At 42.2% G+C, this 22393-nt stretch overlaps 1 protein-coding gene across 2 annotated transcripts in view; it reads left to right on the top strand.

Moving 5' to 3' along the window:
- LOC110506863 (ADAMTS-like protein 3) overlaps positions 1-22393 on the top strand; it is a 216606-nt gene extending 194213 nt beyond the window's left edge. The window contains exons 26-33 of one of the 2 annotated variants that reach the window (XM_036963478.1): positions 4092-4295; positions 6752-6877; positions 6990-7280; positions 8772-8955; positions 12238-12442; positions 12978-13081; positions 21380-21594; positions 22097-22393. In XM_036963478.1, coding sequence (XP_036819373.1) covers positions 4092-4295; positions 6752-6877; positions 6990-7280; positions 8772-8955; positions 12238-12442; positions 12978-13081; positions 21380-21594; positions 22097-22215 — 1448 coding nt within the window. In that variant the 3' untranslated portion in view covers positions 22216-22393. The remainder of the gene's footprint in view (positions 1-4091; positions 4296-6751; positions 6878-6989; positions 7281-8771; positions 8956-12237; positions 12443-12977; positions 13082-21379; positions 21595-22096) is intronic. The other variant, XM_036963479.1, reaches the window with a different exon arrangement.

Genomic DNA, 22393 nt, shown 5'->3' on the forward strand with positions numbered 1-22393 from the left:
AAGTCTCATTTGTTTTGGCCTTACACCTTTACAGAAACACACACACACACACACACACACGCACACACACACACACACACACACACACACACACACACACACACACACACCTTGCAGCTGTGTGTGTGTGTGTGTGTGTGTGTGTGTGTGTGTGTGTGTGTGTGTGTGTGTGTGTGTGTAAAGGTGTAAGGCCAAAACAAATGATATTATAAACCATCCTGATTGCAGAAGGTAATGTAATCTGTATCATTGAGGTCAGAGATCCTGAGAAACAATCACTGGACCTTCACACACACCATTTTACCTTGTCAGTATATTCAATATTGGATTCATCTCCAGTGAGTTTTGTGTACATGCATTTCTCGTAAGAAAAAACACATATTTGTATTTGTATTGATTATGCCAAAGTAGCAGCTACTCTTCCTGGGGTCCATTAGTTCCTGCCAAAGCAGCAGCTACTCTTCCTGGAGTCCATTAGTTCCTGCCAAAGCAGCAGCTACTCTTCCTGGGGTCCATTAGTTCCTGCCAAAGCAGCAGCTACTCTTCCTGGGGTCCATTAGTTCCTGCCAAAGCAGCAGCTACTCTTCCTGGGGTCCATTAGTTCCTGCCAAAGCAGCAGCTACTCTTCCTGGGGTCCATTAGTTCCTGCCAAAGCAGCAGCAACTCTTCTTGGGGTCCATTAGTTCCTGCCAAAGCAGCAGCTACTCTTCCTGGGGTCCATTAGTTCCTGCCAAAGCAGCAGCTACTCTTCCTGGAGTCCATTAGTTCCTGCCAAAGCAGCAGCTACTCTTCCTGGGGTCCATTAGTTCCTGCCAAAGCAGCAGCTACTCTTCCTGGGGTCCATTAGTTCCTGCCAAAGCAGCAGCTACTCTTCCTGGGGTCCATTAGTTCCTGCCAAAGCAGCAGCTACTCTTCCTGGGGTCCATTAGTTCCTGCCAAAGCAGCAGCTACTCTTCCTGGGGTCCATTAGTTCCTGCCAAAGCAGCAGATACTCTTCCTGGGGTCCATTAGTTCCTGCCAAAGCAGCAGCTACTCTTCCTGGGGTCCATTAGTTCCTGCCAAAGCAGCAGCTACTCTTCCTGGAGTCCATTAGTTCCTGCCAAAGCAGCAGCTACTCTTCCTGGGGTCCATTAGTTCCTGCCAAAGCAGCAGCTACTCTTCCTGGAGTCCATTAGTTCCTGCCAAAGCAGCAGCAACTCTTCCTGGGGTCCATTAGTTCCTGCCAAAGCAGCAGCTACTCTTCCTGGGGTCCATTAGTTCCTGCCAAAGCAGCAGCTACTCTTCCTGGAGTCCATTAGTTCCTGCCAAAGCAGCAGCTACTCTTCCTGGGGTCCGTTAGTTCCTGCCAAAGCAGCAGCTACTCTTCCTGGGGTCCATTAGTTCCTGCCAAAGCAGCAGTTACTCTTCCTGGGGTCCAGCAAAATTAAGGCAGATTATAAAATGTTAAAAACATTACAATACATTCACAGATTTCACAACACACTGTGTGCCCTCAGGCCCCTACTCCACCACTAGCACATATCTACAGCTCTAGTTTTTTTAATCTGTTTTTTAAATTAAATTTTACTGCATGCATCAGTTACTTGATGTGGAATAGAGTTCCATGAAGTCATGGCTCTATGTAGTACTGTGCACCTCCCATAGTCTGTTCTGGACATAGGAGCTGTGAAGAGACCTCTTGTGGAATGTCCTGTGGGGTATGCATGGGTGTCTGTCTAAACTACTGGCCCACAGCTCGGTGCACTCAGCATGCCAACACTTCTCACAAATAAAAGTAGTGATGAAGTCAATCTCTCCTCCACTTGGGGCCAGGAGAGATTGACATGCATATTATTAACATTAGCTCTCTGTGTACATCCAAGGGCCAGCCGTGCTGCCCTGTTCTGAGGGCCAGCCGTGCTGCCCTGTTCTGAGGGCCAGCCGTGCTGCCCTGTTCTGAGGGCCAGCCGTGCTGCCCTGTTCTGAGGGCCTGCCGTGCTGCCCTGTTCTGAGGGCCAGCCGTGCTGCCCTGTTCTGAGCCAATTGCAATTTTCCTCTGTTATTTTTTTGTGGCACCTGACCACACGACTGAACAGTGGTCCAGGTGTGACAACACTAGGGCCTGTAGGACCTACCTTGTTGATAGTGTTGTTAAGAAGGTAGAGTAACGCTTTATTATGGACAGATTTCTCCCCATCTTAGCTACTCCTGCATCAATATGTTTTGACCATTACAGTTTTCTCAATTTCCACATTATATGTCTATGTATGCTGATAATTATACAACACGTGGGTCTAATCCTGGATGCTGATAGGTTAAAACAGCATTCCAGCCAGTGTCTATTCCACAAATTGCCACCAGCTAAGGCTATGATGTTGAAATGTCTATTTACTGTTCAAACTCACTGCACAGTCCACTGTCTTATCAGCCCAGCCAGGCAATTTATAAACTCTCTCTACTGTAAAAAAGCATGTAGACATTATCTGCCCTTTATATTATCTGCCCAATATATCCTGCCAATATATCCTGCAAACACCGGCTTCTCAGGCATTATCACTTAAATGACAGTTGGTACGAGGTATTGGTTAGTTAGTTGAACGGAGGTGATACAACAGCACACTCCTGTGGTAGAGACCATTCTCAACACATGAACCAGAAGAGGTCACAGGAGCAGATATGGGGTACTGCACAGTGGAGGCTGGTGGGAGGAGCTATAGGAGTACGGGCTCATAGTAATGGTTTGAATGGAATAAATTTAACGGTATCTAACACATAAAATATTTACAATGAGCCCATCTTTATGCTATAGGAAGCCCATATTCCTATAGCATGAAGATGGCGGCCTCCATGTACTTACCACAAATGTTTAATTTGCTAAGTTCGCCGTATTGTTCAATGCTTTCTATTGCACATGTTTTGTATTGGCATTGGCACAGTAAACATGATCCCAGTTCTATCCCCAAAGATGTATTGGCATTGGCACAGTAAACATGATCCCAGTTCTATCCCCAAAGATGTATTGGCATTGGCACAGTAAACATGACCCCAGTTCTATCCCCAAAGATGTATTGGCATTGGCACAGTAAACATGATCCCAGTTCTATCCCCAAAGATGTATTGGCATTGGCACAGTAAACATGATCCCAGTTCTATCCCCAAAGATGTATTGGCATTGGCACAGTAAACATGATCCCAGTTCTATCCCCAAAGATGTATTGGCATTGGCACAGTAAACATGATCCCAGTTCTATCCCCAAAGATGTATTGGCATTGGCACAGTAAACATGATCCCAGTTCTATCCCCAAAGATGGCGGCAATTAGAAAAAACGAAACAAGTAGATTGTGCTGATTTACTGGCACATTGGACCATGTCGCGCGCCGTAGTTTAAGAACTCTCTGGGTAGAGCTAAAAACAATGACTTCATTTCTGAATTCATCCATCTTTATTTATGCACCTTCGCCATTGAAATGGAATTGACCCCCATCCCTGATTCATAGATTGACTATGTGAGACAAAACAGAATGAGCTTGTCTAGTAACAGTCTGGCTGTGGCTGCTCAGACCCAATAGCAATATGTTTGAATAACTGTAGCCAAGTACAAGCCAACTGGCACATGCTGTTCAGGGGTTGCGTCCCAAACGGTAACCAATTCTCTATATAGTGCACTCATTTTGACTAGGGCCCATACGGAAATATTGCACTGCATAAGGAATAGGGTGCCATTTGGAACTATACTATATGTGTGTGTCTGAAGGGAGTGGTCAAGACGTAAGGATTGGCATCCAGTGCTCTGATTTGTCCCAGTGATCAGTAATAACCAGTCTCAAGTAGTCTAATCAGTCTCTCTGTCATCAGGGCGTTCATCCTTGTTGGACATTCTATGTGTGTTTTTGTATTTGTTTAAAGTTAAGTATTCTGTGATTTGTGGGATGTCTGAATCAGTTATCCTCAGTCTTATGTCTCTTACACTAGTGCTCTCTGTCTGTCTGTCTGTCTGTCTGTCTGTCTGTCTGTCTGTCTGTCTGTCTGTCTGTCTGTCTCTCTGTCTCTCTCTCTGTCTCTCTCTCTACCTCTTCTCTCTCCCCCTCCTCTCCCCTCTCTCTCTACCAGGTGTGCCTCAGCCTACAGTAACTTGGCAGAGGAAGGAGGGTGTGTTAGATGTCAGCGTGGCGGTACCCCTGCCCTCTGGTTCTCTGTGGCTCCAAAACGTCACTCTCCAGAGCCAAGGCACCTACTCCTGCATGGCTGCCAACCCCATAGGAAAATCCACCGCTTCCACTGTTCTCCATGTCACCGGTGGGTTCACACACACATGTGAGCGTGCATATACACACACAAGCGTACATACACACACACACACGAGCGTGCATAGTGTATACACAGATTTACACACAAGTGCTGTGGCAGCCCACACGCACACGCACGCACACACAGCTGAGGTATAGGGCTGGCGCTGTGCTAGCTATCAGGGTGGTAAAATCCATCTCCTCTCAAATGTTAATCACACCTCATTGTGGAACACACACACACGCGCACACACACACACACACGCTACCCTGACCAAACCAGGGTGGTCCAAGAACGATTATCCTGAAATACATTTGAAGTCAGAAGTTTACATACACTTAGGTTGGAATCATTAAAACTCATTTTTCAACCACTGCACAAATTTCTTGTTAACAAACTATAGTTTTGGCAAGTCGGTTAGAACATCTACTTTGTGCATGACAGAAGTATTTTTTCCAACAATTGTTTAGACAGATTATTTCACTTATAATTCACTGTATCACAATTCCAGTGGGTCAGAAGTTTACATACACTAAGTTGACTGTGCCTTTTCTTTAGGCTTTAGAAGCTTCTGATAGGCTAATTGACATAATTTGAGTCAATTGGATGTGTACCTGTGGATGTATTTCAAGGCCTACCTTCAAACTCAGTGCCTCTTTGCTTGAAATCATGGGAAAATCAAAATAAAATCAGCCAAGACCTCAGAAAAAAATTGTAGACCTCCAGAAGTCTGGTTCATCCTTGGGAGCAATTTCCAAATGTCTGAAGGTACCACGTTCATCTGTACAAACAATAGCATGCAAGTATAAACACCATGGGACCAGGCAGCCGTCATACCGCTCAGGAAGGAGAGGCGTTGTCTCCTAGAGATTAACAGACTTTGGTGCAAAAAGTACAAATCAATCCCAGAACAACAGCAAAGGACCTTGTGAAGATGCTGGAGGAAACAGGTACAAAAGTATCTATATCCACAGTAAAACGAGTCCTATACCGATATTACCTGAAAGGCCGCTCAGCAAGGAAGGTGCCACTGCTCCAAAACCGCCATAAAAATGCCAGACTACGGTTTGCAACTGCACATGGGGACAAAGATCGTACTTTTTGGAGAAATGTCCTCTGATCTGATGAAACAAAAATAGAACTGTTTGGCCATAATGACCATCATTATGTTTGGAGGAAAAAAGGAGAGGCTTGCAAGCCGAAGAACATCATCCCAACCGTGAAGCACGGGGGTGGCAGCATCATGTTGTGGGGGTGCTTTGCTGCAGGACTGGTGCACTTCACAAAATAGATGGCATCATGAAGGAGGAAATTTATGTGGATATATTGAAGCAGCATCTCAGACATCCGTCAGAAAGTTAAAGCTTGGTCGCAAATGGATCTTCCCAAATAGACAATGACCCCAAGCATACTTCCAAAGTTGTGGCAAAATGGCTTAAGGACAACAAAGTAAAGGTATTGGAGTGGCCATCACAAAGCTCTGACCTCAATCCTATAGAAAATTTGTGGGCAGAACTGAAAAAGCGTGTGCGAGCAAGGAGGCCTACAAACCTGACTCAGTTACACCAGCTCTGTCAGGAGGAATGGGAACCCTGTGGAAGGCTACCCGAAATGTTTGACATAAGTTAAACAATTCGAAGGCAACACTACCAAATAGTATTTGAGAGTATGTAAACTTCTGACCCACTGGGAATGTGATGAAAGAAATAAAATCTGAAATAAATCATTCTCTCTACTATTATTCTAACATTTCACATTCTTAAAATAAAATGGTGATCCTATCTGACCTAAGACAGGGATTTTTACTAGGATTAAATGTCAGGAATTGTGAAAACTGAGTTTAAATGTATGTAAACCTCCGACTTCAACTGTATTTGTCTAACACTCAGACATTCACTAAACATGCTCTGTATTCTGTACCGACCATGGTCTACAGTTCTCCTCTCCTGATGTTTGTTACTCTGGAACATATCCTAACCTACTGTAAACCTCCACACAACATGATGATAACCTACTGTAAACCTCCACACAACATGATGATAACCTACTGTAAACCTCCATATAACATGATGACAACCTATTGTAAACCTCCATACAATGATGTTATCTTACTGTAAACCTCCATATAACATGATGATAATCTACTGTAAACCTCCATATAACATGATGACAACCTATTGTAAACCTCCATACAATGATGTTATCTTACTGTAAACCTCCATATAACATGATGATAATCTACTGTAAACCTCCATACACCATGATGATATGTTGAATCTTACCAGGACTAATACAGAAATGAGGGATTAATTAATCAACTATGACAACACTTGAAGCCTGTCCTGAAGGCCCTAGTTAGAACATGGTAGGGGAGGAGGACAGAAACATTCTGCCATATTGTTTAGATTTGACTGTGGTTTCACTTTTCTTGCCCCAGTGAATGATTGATTGACGGATGGATTTATTAATTGATTGATTGACAGGTCCAGACCCAGGCAGAGGTTCTACAATGTCCCAGCAGTTCAAGGAGCTGAGCAGGAGGAGAGTCCTCATGGCTTCACGCATGGGAACCACTGTGACCATCAGACCTGGAGACATCCTACGCATAGGTACTGCACACACGCTTACACAAGTATGAATGAATACACACACACACACACACACACACACACTACCTCAAGCATTATCATAATGACCAAAGCTCTCCCTCTCTCATTCCAGGATGCCCAGTGGTTCCAGACCATAGAGGGCCTGTCCGTTGGGACTACCAGAACCACACTCTGAAGGAGTCCACCTGGACCGGACCAGACTTTGCCGCAGGACAGAGGCTGGGTCCTGGGCAGAATCAGGGTCTGGGTTCTGGTCTGGGTCTTCAGTACCGTATACTGGTGGGAGGTCGTGTTCTGGAGGTGAACACGGTGCAGGGAAGGTTCTCCGGACACTACCGGTGCCAGACCCCAATCCACGACAACACACAGCTGCTGTCTGCTTGGATCCACGTCCATGCTGAAGGTGTGTGTGTGTGTGTGCATAAACAGCGCACACACAACTTTCTGCTGGTCATAATTTATAACATTTAATGAGACACATTCATTGTAATTCCAGGTATGTGTGCAGTCCGATGTTACACTGAACTGTGAACATCGGACTGAACACGTGTGTGTGTGTCTTAACTGGTGTGTGTATTCACTGACTTCTAATGCTCTTATTGTACAAATCAACCCATTCCCTTTGTAGAGCTCCATTAAGTCTCTCTTCTCCCTCCCCTTATGTCCTGTTCTTAACTGGATCAAACACACACAGGATGGCTATTGTGCTTTCAGGTCCAACCTCACTTTCAGCATTTGTCCCAAATAGCACCCTATTTCCCACATAGTGCACTACTTTTGACCAGAGCACTATGGATACATAGTGCAAAAGTAGTGCACTATGTAGGGAATATTGTGTAATTTGGAACATACTCTCAGCCTCTCTGTGGATACAGCTGTTAGCTATCACCAGACTCCAATTAACATGGGAATTTGTACCACTCACAGTCATCAGAACATATCTTTCCTCTGAAGAATTTTTATAATTCAGACATGAGGGAAGAGGAGGAGGGGAGAGAGAGAGAGAGAGAGAGAGAGGGAGAGGGAGAGGGAGAGAGAGAGAGAGAGAGAGAGCTAAACCCTGTATCGTTTTAAGCTGTGCCAAAACCTCTTGGACCCCATGTTGTTTCTAGTTAAACTTCCCTTCTGTCCTTTCTGTGTCCTGAACCGGAGCGTTAGTGGGCTCTGGAAGAGCTTAGGCAGAGGGCTGGGACAATTATCAGTAGACTCAAAATATGCAGCAGCCCCAGGTTACATCCCAAATGGCACCCTTTTCCATAGTGCACTACTACCTGTAGGTCCTGGTCAAAAGTAGTGCACTATGTAGGGAATAGGGTGCCATTTGGGACAGGCCTGCTGTGTACTCTAGCTAACTGTGCCTCAACCTTTTATTCGTCGTAATGGGAAGTATTTGAATGACAGTAATGTGATATTATTGAATGAAAATGATAGGCCCAGTGTTGGCCAAACCATAGTTTGTTTTACTGCTATGCTGTGGTATGAAGTCAAACTGGGTAATGAGGATCTGGTTTGCTCTACTTGGTGTCGATGGGTCAGTGTGGTGGTGGTGGGTGGGTCAGTGGATGTACTAGTGGGTGGGTCAGTGGGCGTGGTGGTGGGTGGGTCAGTGGGTGTGGTGGTGGGTGGGTCAGTGGGTGTGGTGGTGGGTGGGTCAGTGGGCGTGGTGGTGGGTGGGTCAGTGGGTGTGGTGGTGGGTGGGTCAGTGGATGTACTAGTGGGTGGGTCAGTGGGTGTGGTGGTGGGTGGGTGTTCTGTAGTTCTGTGTGATGTGTTTCTGGCTAGTACTGCTGTGGTGTTTATAACATATTGTGTGTGTGTGAGCGTGAGCGTGCTGTGGGGTTTGTTTCAGCTCAATAACGTGTGTGTGTGTGTGTGTGCATGCGTGTGTCTCCAGAGTTTGCGTGGCGTCTTGGGGACTGGACGGCGTGCAGCGCCTCGTGTGGGGACCGGGGGATGAGGACACGGAGGGTCCGCTGTGTCACGCCAGAGGGACGTGAGGTCACACCCTCCATGTGTCACCACCTAGACAGACCTGTCTCCTCACAGCTGGCCTGCAACCTGCATGACTGCCCCCCCAGGTACACACACACACACACTCTCTGACACACACGCAAGCACACGCACACACACTCTCAGACACGCCCACAATCTCTCACACACACACACTCTCTCTGACACTCACACACACACACATAACACGCAAGCACACACACACACACACACACTATAAACATCTGCTTTTGTAGGTAAAACAGATGCGTTGGTTTCACTGACCCCTGAGGAAAAATCTACAGGGAAATAGGTCATTCAGCTTCATGAGTCACTGTCATGAAGAGTCTTGTCTAATATAGTCGTGTCCTAAATGGCCTTGTATAGTGCACATCTTTTAAACAGATCCCTATGGGCGTCCCTATGGGCCCTGGTCAAAGGTAGTGCACAATATACATTATAGGGAATAGGGGTCCATTTGGGATGTAGGCTATAGCTCCTTATTTAGTCTCCTTCTTCTACTGCTTTATGTCAGCAACTGTCCAAGACCAATATACATAAATCACATTCAGGTCCAAGTGTTGAGGTTTCATTGTTTTTCCTTGTACTGTAGCAGTCAATAGGGGAGAGTGGGATAAGTTGAGACATGTTTTACATTCAGCATCACCCTGTCAAGGGAAATATAGTATACTTTCTACCAAAGATATCTAAATATATTGCAGAATATTACAGTTTTTTTCAATTGTTAACAAGCATCGGTCAATACTGAAGACACTTTTTCAAAACTCTTCACACAGTGTGCATTACCAACATGCATCTTGGCCAAACAGTTCATCTCAATGAATCCAGCTTCATCCACAAAAATGAATGTATGTGCAGTTTGCCTGGCTTCCATCTCCATTACTCTCTAAAATACAATAAATCCACAGTTTTACAGTACTTTACATTATGCATAGCTGTGTATGTACCCTGTCTGGTAACAAGACTAAAAACAGGACTCGAGTAGGCTTTCAGCTAAAATTGCAATCAGCTGTGTTTGGAATAGTTAAATATTCTGCTGAGATTTTTTGTGTTTCAATCTGGTTACTGCAGAAAATGTGCCATCATTCTGTTTTGAATGTGTTTTAGAAACAGTGTGTTAGGATTTGAATGTGTTTTGGAAACAGTGTGTTAGGATTTGAATGTGTTTTAGAAACAGTGTGTTAGGATTTGAATGTGTTTTGGAAACAGTGTGTTAGGATTTGAATATGTTTTAGAAACAGTGTGTTAGGATTTGAATGTGTTTTGGAAACAGTGTGTTAGGATTTGAATGTGTTTTGGAAACAGTGTGTTAGGATTTGAATGTGTTTTGGAAACAGTGTGTTAGGATTTGAATGTGTTTTGGAAACAGTGTGTTAGGATTTGAATGTGTTTTGGAAACAGTGTGTTAGGATTTGAATATGTTTTAGAAACAGTGTGTTAGGATTTGAATGTGTTTTGGAAACAGTGTGTTAGGATTTGAATGTGTTTTGGAAACAGTGTGTTAGGATTTGAATGTGTTTTGGAAACAGTGTGTTAGGATTTGAATGTGTTTTGGAAACAGTGTGTTAGGATTTGAAAAACAAGTGCAGCAAATATATAGTTATGCAGGTGGTGGAGTATGAATGAGAAAATAGTAGATGGATTTCGGAGAATGTGGTCATTGAATGCATTCTGTGTGAAAGCAATGAAAAATGATTCACAGTTTGGTCCACATACACTTCTGTTTCGCTGACTGTGTGAAGAGTTTTGACAATGTGACTTCAGTTTTGACCAATGCATCTTAGCAATTAAAAAAAAAAAACGAAATTAAGCCGCCTACATATTTTTGTACTGAATCAAATTTATTTATAAAGCCCTTCGTACATCAGCTATCTCAAAGTCCTGTACAGAAACCCAGCCTAAGACCCCAAACAGCAAGCAATGCAGGTGTAGAAGCACGGTGGCTAGGAAAAACTCCCTAGAAAGGCCAAAACCTAGGAAGAAACCTAGAGAGGAACCAGGCTATGAGGGGTGGCCAGTCCTCTTCTGGCTGTGCCGGGTGGAGATTATAACAGTACATGGCCAAGATGTCCAAATGTTCATAAATGACCAGCATGGTCAAATAATAATCACAGTAGTTGTCGAGGGTGCAGCAAGTCAGCACCTCAGGTACTGAACAGTTGAAACTGGAGCAGCAGCACGGCCAGACGCACCCCTCCTCGGGACGGCATGAAAGAGCACCAGTAAGCCAGTGACTCAGCCCCTGTAATAGGGTTAGAGGCAGAGAATCCCAGTGGAAAGAGGGGAACCGGCCAGGCAGAGACAGCAAGGGTGGTTCGTTGCTCCAGATCCTTTCTGTTCACCTTCCCACTCCTGGGCCAGACTACACTCACTCAAATGACCCACTGAAGAGATGAGTCTTCAGTAAAGACTTAAAGGTTGAGACCGAGTCTGCGTCTCTCACATGGGTAGGCAGACCGTTCCATAAAAATGGAGCTCTATAGGAGAAAGCCCTGCCTCCAGCTGTTTGCTTAGAAATTCTAGGGACAACTACCTCTTTTAAAACCATGTTGATCTTTATTTCCCAAACACAATTCAACACAGGCACAATCGCTTTTTGACAGTTACCTGTCATTTAATCATTTTAAGCATATTTTAACACAGGCTTAACACCTAACAAACACTGTACCCTTTTAACACAGGCTTAACACCTTACCCCAATGCAAACATTTTTACTATATTAGCCCACACAGATATAAGGATGCACTTTCATGCTAGGTTTAGGTCCTCATACTGAAGCTTATAGAGAGCCCAACTGAGGTGTAGAACAATCTTTAAATGATCTACTTTAGTTTAGATACAAGCATCATAAAAATCTTATTTTTTGGACCTAACTGTTTACCACTTTTTCCATGTGGTTTCTTCCTTCATAGACTCCATGAAATTATGGACCTCTTCCTAAATGTTCGGTCAAATGATATATTTTGTGTATAGTTTCCTAGAAACAAGAGTAGCTCAACTTACCCCTTTGGCTCAACATACCAGCCTGCCCTCCCCACTGAAATCCCTGGGCAGAACATTGAGTCCTGATCATTGGGATATGTGGCCCTATGCATTAAAGAGGCTAGCCAGGATCTAACACTACATGGGTAGTTTTATTCCTTCCTTCCCCCTGAACCTGGTTCCTCTCTGGGTTTCTTCCTTCTAGGGAGTTTTTCCCGGCCAATATGTTTTGACTTTTCCTTCTGCTTTGCTTGCTCTGTAGAGGTTTAGGTCAGGTAACTGTAAAGCACTTTGTGACAAGTACTGATGTAAAAAGGAATTTATATAATCAATGTTATTTGATTGATTGATTGATTGTTCTCTCCCAGCTGGGTAGCATCCGTGTGGTCTAAGTGTACCACTTCCTGTGGGCGGGGCTGGAGACAGCGGCAGGTGTCCTGTGGGCAGGTGGATTCGGGGGGAGCGGTGAGGACGCTAGCGCCATCTGTCTGTGGGAGGAACACGCGGCCTGCAGACAGACAGGAGTGTACCTGCGACAACTGTCCAGCCTGGGTTACCAGCCCCTGGGGAAAGGTAGAGACGCAGGCACAAACACACACAGAGACACCCACACCTGCCCCCACACTCGCACACACATCTGCACAAACACACACAGACACACACACACACCTAAACAGACACTCATGTACAGACGCACACAAACAGACGCACCCACACCCACACCCACACACACAGACCACACAGACACACACAGATACCATACACACACAGACACACCACAGACACCACACACACACACAGAGATGACACACACACACAGACACACACACAACTATTTTCCACAACATTACCTTTGTTATCATTGACATACATGCATGATGTTTGAATACTGTGTACTTGATGTTCTGGGATGAAGTTTCCTCTAGATGCAGACCTAGGATCAGCTTCTCCTTCCCCAACTTTAACCTTTAGTGGGGGGATATGCTAAACTGACCCAAGATCACGGTCTAGGGCCAATTGCCATCTACTCCAACCAACGCATTACTACAAAGAAGTCCTGAATAAAGTTCCTTCTTTACTATTGTGAGAACATGTTAATTACCCACAGTGCTCGGGGAAATGTTTGGGTCCCACCCTCACAGTCCAGAAGAGGTCGGTGATATGTAGACATGTCAACGGCACCACACACCCTGACTGTGACCCCAGAGAAAGGTAAGCACACAACCACAGGAGGTTGGTGGCACCTTAAGTGGGGAGGACGGGCTCGTGGTAATTTATGGAGCGGAATCAGTGGAATGGTATCAAATACATCAAACACATGGTTTCCATTCCATTTGTGCCGTTCCGGCCATTATTATGAGCCATTCTCCCCTCAGCAGCCTCCTGTGACACACACACACACAAACACACACACACACACACAGTCTAATTTCCTCCTGTCTCGTTTAGCTGAATCTGGTCATGAATAGCGTGGTTGTTGAACAAGTTGAGGAGACTAAAATACTTGGTGTTACCTTAGATTGTAAACTATCATGGTCAAAACATATTGATTTAATGGCTGTAAAGATGGGGAGAGGTCTGTCTGTGATAAAGAGATGTTTTACACCACACTCCACAAAGCAAGTCCTGCAGGCTCTAGTTTTATCTTATCTTGATTATTGTCCAGTCATGTGGTCGAGTGCTGCAAAGAAGGACCTACTTAAGCTGCAGCTGGCCCAGAACAGAGCGGAATTTTTTGCTCTTCAATAACATGCATGACAGTTTCTCTTAGCTAAGAGTTGAGGAATAACTGACTGTATTGCTTCTTGTTTTTATAAGAAACAGGAATTAGTTGGACATTCCTAATTATTTGGATAGTCAACCTACACACAGCACTAACACACAGCACTAACACACAGCACTAACACACAGCACTAACACACAGCACTAACACACAGCACTAACACACAGCACTAACACACAGCACTAACACACAGCACTAACACACAGCACTAACACACAGCACTAACACACAGCACTAACACACACACTTACCCCACCAGAGGTCTTTTCACAATCCCCAAATCCAGAATGAATTCAAGGAAACGTACAGTATTATACAGAACCATGAGTTTACAGAACTCCCTTCCATCTTATATACAGTATTATACAGAACCATGAGTTTACAGAACTCCCTTCCATCTTATATACAGTATTATACAGAACCATGAGTTTACGGAACTCCCTTCCATCTTATATACAGTATTATACAGAACCATGAGTTTACGGAACTCCCTTCCATCTTATATACAGTATTATACAGAACCATGAGTGCATGGGACTCCCTTCCATCTTATATACAGTATTATACAGAACCATGAGTGCATGGGACTCCCTTCCATCTTATATACAGTATTATACAGAACCATGAGTGCATGGGACTCCCTTCCATCTTATATACAGTATTATACAGAACCATGAGTTTACAGAACTCCCTTCCATCTTATATACAGTATTATACAGAACCATGAGTTTACAGAACTCCCTTCCATCTTATATACAGTATTATACAGAACCATGAGTTTACAGAACTCCCTTCCATCTTATATACAGTATTATACAGAACCATGAGTTTACGGAACTCCCTTCCATCTTATATACAGTATTATACAGAACCATGAGTTTACGGAACTCCCTTCCATCTTATATACAGTGTTATACAGAACCATGAGTTTACGGAACTCCCTTCCATCTTATATACAGTATTATACAGAACCATGAGTTTACGGAACTCCCTTCCATCTTATATACAGTATTATACAGAACCATGAGTGCATGGGACTCCCTTCCATCTTATATACAGTATTATACAGAACCATGAGTGCATGGGACTCCCTTCCATCTTATATACAGTATTATACAGAACCATGAGTTTACGGAACTCCCTTCCATCTTATATACAGTATTATACAGAACCATGAGTTTACAGAACTCCCTTCCATCTTATATACAGTATTATACAGAACCAAGAGTTTACGGAACTCCCTTCCATCTTATATACAGTATTATACAGAACCATGAGTTTACGGAACTCCCTTCCATCTTATATACAGTATTATACAGAACCATGAATTTACGGAACTCCCTTCCATCTTATATACAGTATTATACAGAACCATGAGTTTACGGAACTCCCTTCCATCTTATATACAGTATTATACAGAACCATGAGTTTACGGAACTCCCTTCCATCTTATATACAGTATTATACAGAACCATGAGTTTACGGAACTCCCTTCCATCTTATATACAGTATTATACAGAACCATGAGTTTACGGAACTCCCTTCCATCTTATATACAGTATTATACAGAACCATGAGTTTACGGAACTCCCTTCCATCTTATATACAGTATTATACAGAACCATGAGTTTACGGAACTCCCTTCCATCTTATATACAGTATTATACAGAACCATGAGTACATGGAACTCCCTTCCATCTTATATACAGTATTATACAGAACCATGAGTTTACGGAACTCCCTTCCATCTTATATACAGTATTATACAGAACCATGAGTTTACGGAACTCCCTTCCATCTTATATACAGTATTATACAGAACCATGAGTTTACGGAACTCCCTTCCATCTTATATACAGTATTATACAGAACCATGAGTGCATGGGACTCCCTTCCATCTTATATACAGTATTATACAGAACCATGAGTTTACGGAACTCCCTTCCATCTTATATACAGTATTATACAGAACCATGAGTTTACAGAACTCCCTTCCATCTTATATACAGTATTATACAGAACCATGAGTTTACAGAACTCCCTTCCATCATATATACAGTATTATACAGAACCATGAGTTTACGGAACTCCCTTCCATCTTATATACAGTATTATACAGAACCATGAGTTTACGGAACTCCCTTCCATCTTATATACAGTATTATACAGAACCATGAGTGCATGGGACTCCCTTCCATCTTATATACAGTATTATACAGAACCATGAGTTTACGGAACTCCCTTCCATCTTATATACAGTATTATACAGAACCATGAGTTTACGGAACTCCCTTCCATCTTATATACAGTATTATACAGAACCATGAGTGCATGGGACTCCCTTCCATCTTATATACAGTATTATACAGAACCATGAGTTTACGGAACTCCCTTCCATCTTATATACAGTATTATACAGAACCATGAGTTTACGGAACTCCCATCCATCTTATATACAGTATTATACAGAACCATGAGTGCATGGAACTCCCTTCCATCTTATATACAGTATTATACAGAACCATGAGTTTACGGAACTCCCTTCCATCTTATATACAGTATTATACAGAACCATGAGTTTACGGAACTCCCTTCCATCTTATATACAGTATTATACAGAACCATGAGTTTACGGAACTCCCTTCCATCTTATATACAGTATTATACAGAACCATGAGTTTACGGAACTCCCTTCCATCTTATATACAGTATTATACAGAACCATGAGTTTACGGAACTCCCTTCCATCTTATATACAGTATTATACAGAACCATGAGTTTACGGAACTCCCTTCCATCTTATATACAGTATTATACAGAACCATGAGTTTACGGAACTCCCTTCCATCTTATATACAGTATTATACAGAACCATGAGTACATGGAACTCCCTTCCATCTTATATACAGTATTATACAGAACCATGAGTTTACGGAACTCCCTTCCATCTTATATACAGTATTATACAGAACCATGAGTTTACGGAACTCCCTTCCATCATATATACAGTATTATACAGAACCATGAGTTTACGGAACTCCCTTCCATCTTATATACAGTATTATACAGAACCATGAGTTTACGGAACTCCCTTCCATCTTATATACAGTATTATACAGAACCATGAGTTTACGGAACTCCCTTCCATCTTATATACAGTATTATACAGAACCATGAGTTTACGGAACTCCCTTCCATCTTATATACAGTATTATACAGAACCATGAGTTTACGGAACTCCCTTCCATCTTATATACAGTATTATACAGAACCATGAGTTTACGGATCTCCCTTCCATCTTATATACAGTATTATACAGAACCATGAGTTTACGGAACTCCCTTCCATCTTATATACAGTATTATACAGAACCATGAGTTTACGGAACTCCCTTCCATCTTATATACAGTATTATACAGAACCAAGAGTTTACGGAACTCCCTTCCATCTTATATACAGTATTATACAGAACCATGAGTTTACGGAACTCCCTTCCATCTTATATACAGTATTATACAGAACCATGAGTTTACGGAACTCCCTTCCATCTTATATACAGTATTATACAGAACCATGAGTTTACGGAACTCCCTTCCATCTTATATACAGTATTATACAGAACCATGAGTGCATGGGACTCCCTTCCATCTTATATACAGTATTATACAGAACCATGAGTTTACAGAACTCCCTTCCATCTTATATACAGTATTATACAGAACCATGAGTGCATGGGACTCCCTTCCATCTTATATACAGTATTATACAGAACCATGAGTGCATGGGACTCCCATCTTATATACAGTATTATACAGAACCATGAGTTTACGGAACTCCCTTCCATCTTATATACAGTATTATACAGAACCATGAGTTTACAGAACTCCCTTCCATCTTATATACAGTATTATACAGAACCATGAGTGCATGGGACTCCCATCTTATATACAGTATTATACAGAACCATGAGTTTACGGAACTCCCTTCCATCTTATATACAGTATTATACAGAACCATGAGTGCATGGGACTCCCTTCCATCTTATATACAGTATTATACAGAACCATGAGTTTACAGAACTCCCTTCCATCTTATATACAGTATTATACAGAACCATGAGTTTACAGAACTCCCTTCCATCTTATATACAGTATTATACAGAACCATGAGTTTACGGAACTCCCTTCCATCTTATATACAGTATTATACAGAACCATGAGTTTACGGAACTCCCTTCCATCATATATACAGTATTATACAGAACCATGAGTTTACGGAACTCCCTTCCATCTTATATACAGTATTATACAGAACCATGAGTTTACAGAACTCCCTTCCATCTTATATACAGTATTATACAGAACCATGAGTGCATGGGACTCCCTTCCATCTTATATACAGTATTATACAGAACCATGAGTGCATGGGACTCCCTTCCATCTTATATACAGTATTATACAGAACCATGAGTTTACGGAACTCCCTTCCATCTTATATACAGTATTATACAGAACCATGAGTTTACGGAACTCCCTTCCATCTTATATACAGTATTATACAGAACCATGAGTTTACAGAACTCCCTTCCATCTTATATACAGTATTATACAGAACCATGAGTGCATGGGACTCCCTTCCATCTTATATACAGTATTATACAGAACCATGAGTTTACGGAACTCCCTTCCATCATATATACAGTATTATACAGAACCATGAGTTTACGGAACTCCCTTCCATCTTATATACAGTATTATACAGAACCATGAGTTTACAGAACTCCCTTCCATCTTATATACAGTATTATACAGAACCATGAGTGCATGGGACTCCCTTCCATCTTATATACAGTATTATACAGAACCATGAGTGCATGGGACTCCCTTCCATCTTATATACAGTATTATACAGAACCATGAGTTTACGGAACTCCCTTCCATCTTATATACAGTATTATACAGAACCATGAGTTTACAGAACTCCCTTCCATCTTATATACAGTATTATACAGAACCATGAGTGCATGGGACTCCCTTCCATCTTATATACAGTATTATACAGAACCATGAGTTTACAGAACTCCCTTCCATCTTATATACAGTATTATACAGAACCATGAGTGCATGGGACTCCCTTCCATCTTATATACAGTATTATACAGAACCATGAGTTTACGGAACTCCCTTCCATCTTATATACAGTATTATACAGAACCATGAGTTTACAGAACTCCCTTCCATCTTATATACAGTATTATACAGAACCATGAGTTTACAGAACTCCCTTCCATCTTATATACAGTATTATACAGAACCATGAGTGCATGGGACTCCCTTCCATCTTATATACAGTATTATACAGAACCATGAGTGCATGGGACTCCCATCTTATATACAGTATTATACAGAACCATGAGTTTACGGAACTCCCTTCCATCTTATATACAGTATTATACAGAACCATGAGTTTACAGAACTCCCTTCCATCTTATATACAGTATTATACAGAACCATGAGTGCATGGGACTCCCATCTTATATACAGTATTATACAGAACCATGAGTTTACGGAACTCCCTTCCATCTTATATACAGTATTATACAGAACCATGAGTGCATGGGACTCCCTTCCATCTTATATACAGTATTATACAGAACCATGAGTTTACAGAACTCCCTTCCATCTTATATACAGTATTATACAGAACCATGAGTTTACAGAACTCCCTTCCATCTTATATACAGTATTATACAGAACCATGAGTTTACGGAACTCCCTTCCATCTTATATACAGTATTATACAGAACCATGAGTTTACGGAACTCCCTTCCATCATATATACAGTATTATACAGAACCATGAGTTTACGGAACTCCCTTCCATCTTATATACAGTATTATACAGAACCATGAGTTTACAGAACTCCCTTCCATCTTATATACAGTATTATACAGAACCATGAGTGCATGGGACTCCCTTCCATCTTATATACAGTATTATACAGAACCATGAGTGCATGGGACTCCCTTCCATCTTATATACAGTATTATACAGAACCATGAGTTTACGGAACTCCCTTCCATCTTATATACAGTATTATACAGAACCATGAGTTTACGGAACTCCCTTCCATCTTATATACAGTATTATACAGAACCATGAGTTTACATAACTCCCTTCCATCTTATATACAGTATTATACAGAACCATGAGTGCATGGGACTCCCTTCCATCTTATATACAGTATTATACAGAACCATGAGTTTACGGAACTCCCTTCCATCATATATACAGTATTATACAGAACCATGAGTTTACGGAACTCCCTTCCATCTTATATACAGTATTATACAGAACCATGAGTTTACAGAACTCCCTTCCATCTTATATACAGTATTATACAGAACCATGAGTGCATGGGACTCCCTTCCATCTTATATACAGTATTATACAGAACCATGAGTGCATGGGACTCCCTTCCATCTTATATACAGTATTATACAGAACCATGAGTTTACGGAACTGGCTTCCATCTTATATACAGTATTATACAGAACCATGAGTTTACAGAACTCCCTTCCATCTTATATACAGTATTATACAGAACCATGAGTGCATGGGACTCCCTTCCATCTTATATACAGTATTATACAGAACCATGAGTTTACGGAACTCCCTTCCATCTTATATACAGTATTATACAGAACCATGAGTTTACGGAACTCCCTTCCATCTTATATACAGTAATATACAGAACCATGAGTTTACATAACTCCCTTCCATCTTATATACAGTATTATACAGAACCATGAGTGCATGGGACTCCCTTCCATCTTATATACAGTATTATACAGAACCATGAGTTTACAGAACTCCCTTCCATCTTATATACAGTATTATACAGAACCATGAGTGCATGGGACTCCCTTCCATCTTATATACAGTATTATACAGAACCATGAGTTTACGGAACTCCCTTCCATCTTATATACAGTATTATACAGAACCATGAGTGCATGGGACTCCCATCTTATATACAGTATTATACAGAACCATGAGTTTACGGAACTCCCTCCCATCTTATATACAGTATTATACAGAACCATGAGTTTACGGAACTCCCTTTCATCTTATATACAGTATTATACAGAACCATGAGTTTACGGAACTCCCCTTCCATCTTATATACAGTATTATACAGAACCATGAGTGCATGGGACTCCCTTCCATCTTATATACAGTATTATACAGAACCATGAGTTTACGGAACTCCCTTCCATCTTATATACAGTATTATACAGAACCATGAGTGCATGGGACTCCCTTCCATCTTATATACAGTATTATACAGAACCATGAGTTTACGGAACTCCCTTCCATCTTATATACAGTATTATACAGAACCATGAGTGCATGGGACTCCCATCTTATATACAGTATTATACAGAACCATGAGTGCATGGGACTCCCTTCCATCTTATATACAGTATTATACAGAACCATGAGTTTACGGAACTCCCTTCCATCTTATATACAGTATTATACAGAACCATGAGTGCATGGGACTCCCTTCCATCTTATATAGCGCAAGTGAACAGAAAACCTAGTTGTTTTTTTTAACTAATAAAGCAACAGATTCCAGTAAGACTCTCTGTCTCCATTGGCTCCAGCTAAAGGGGATTCTAATAAAATCAAATCCTTCCCTCTATCTCTCTTTGTCTCCCTCAGGCCCGTCTCAGTGCGTAACTGTTCGTCGGAGCTGTGTGACGTGCACTGGCGCGTGGGGCCGTGGCGAGCGTGCACGGCAGCCTGTGGCAGCGGGTTTCAGTCTCGCAGGGTGGACTGTGCCCACCACAGGAGTGGCAGAACCCTGGCAGACCAACACTGCACCTGGCACAGACGCCCAGCCACCTGGCAGCACTGTAACGCCACCACCTGTGGAAGTGAGTGTGTAGTGTTTTTACCACGTTACCATATTACCCTCACTGCCTTTCCTCTGACTTCTGAAGCTGGGGAATATGTCATTGGAGTGGCTTGGCATAAGTTTGACTCAAAAAACACCTATTACAAAAACGATGATTTTGCACAAGTAAAATCACACAAACCCTCTTTTTAAACTGCTAAACGGCTTTTTAACAGTCCAGACCCAAATCTACATGGACAGTTGAATTTTAGCCCGAATTTGACGTTAAGCCATACTCCTTAGCTTTCTGCCACTCTTTAATGGAAATGTGGCATGCGTTCCAAGTGGCATTCTATTCCTGTATTACTGTTTACCAGAGTCCTATAAGAGCCCTGGTCAAAGTAGTGCACTATAAAGGAAATAGGGTGCCATTTGGGACATGTTCTTCTGTGGGGAGAATGGATGTCATTTTATGCCAAAATGTCGAGTTTCAGCATTTAACACAATGTATGTTGTCTCTGTGTCTCTGTGTCTCTGTGTAGGTGAATGTAAAGACACCACCCACTACTGTGCCGTGGTGAAGAGGTTAAAGCTTTGCCCCATCGACATGTACAAGCAGAGGTGTTGTGAGTCCTGTTTACAGGAGGATGGCTCCACCTAGTGTTCTAGGAGGAAGTTGCCCCTAGATGCTGGTCTTGGGTTAGTTTTTAATTTCCTCCACTAGTGGTTAAGGCTGGGAATGGGGAGGGGAAGCTGATCCTAGATCTGTACCTAGAGGAAACCCCTGAGCTTTGAGACAGAGTGTGGACAACATAACTCTTGGAAGCCATGGATGGATG

This window comes from Oncorhynchus mykiss, chromosome 26, assembly GCF_013265735.2.
Source record: "Oncorhynchus mykiss isolate Arlee chromosome 26, USDA_OmykA_1.1, whole genome shotgun sequence".
In the NCBI taxonomy this organism is placed as follows: Eukaryota; Metazoa; Chordata; class Actinopteri; order Salmoniformes; family Salmonidae; genus Oncorhynchus; species Oncorhynchus mykiss.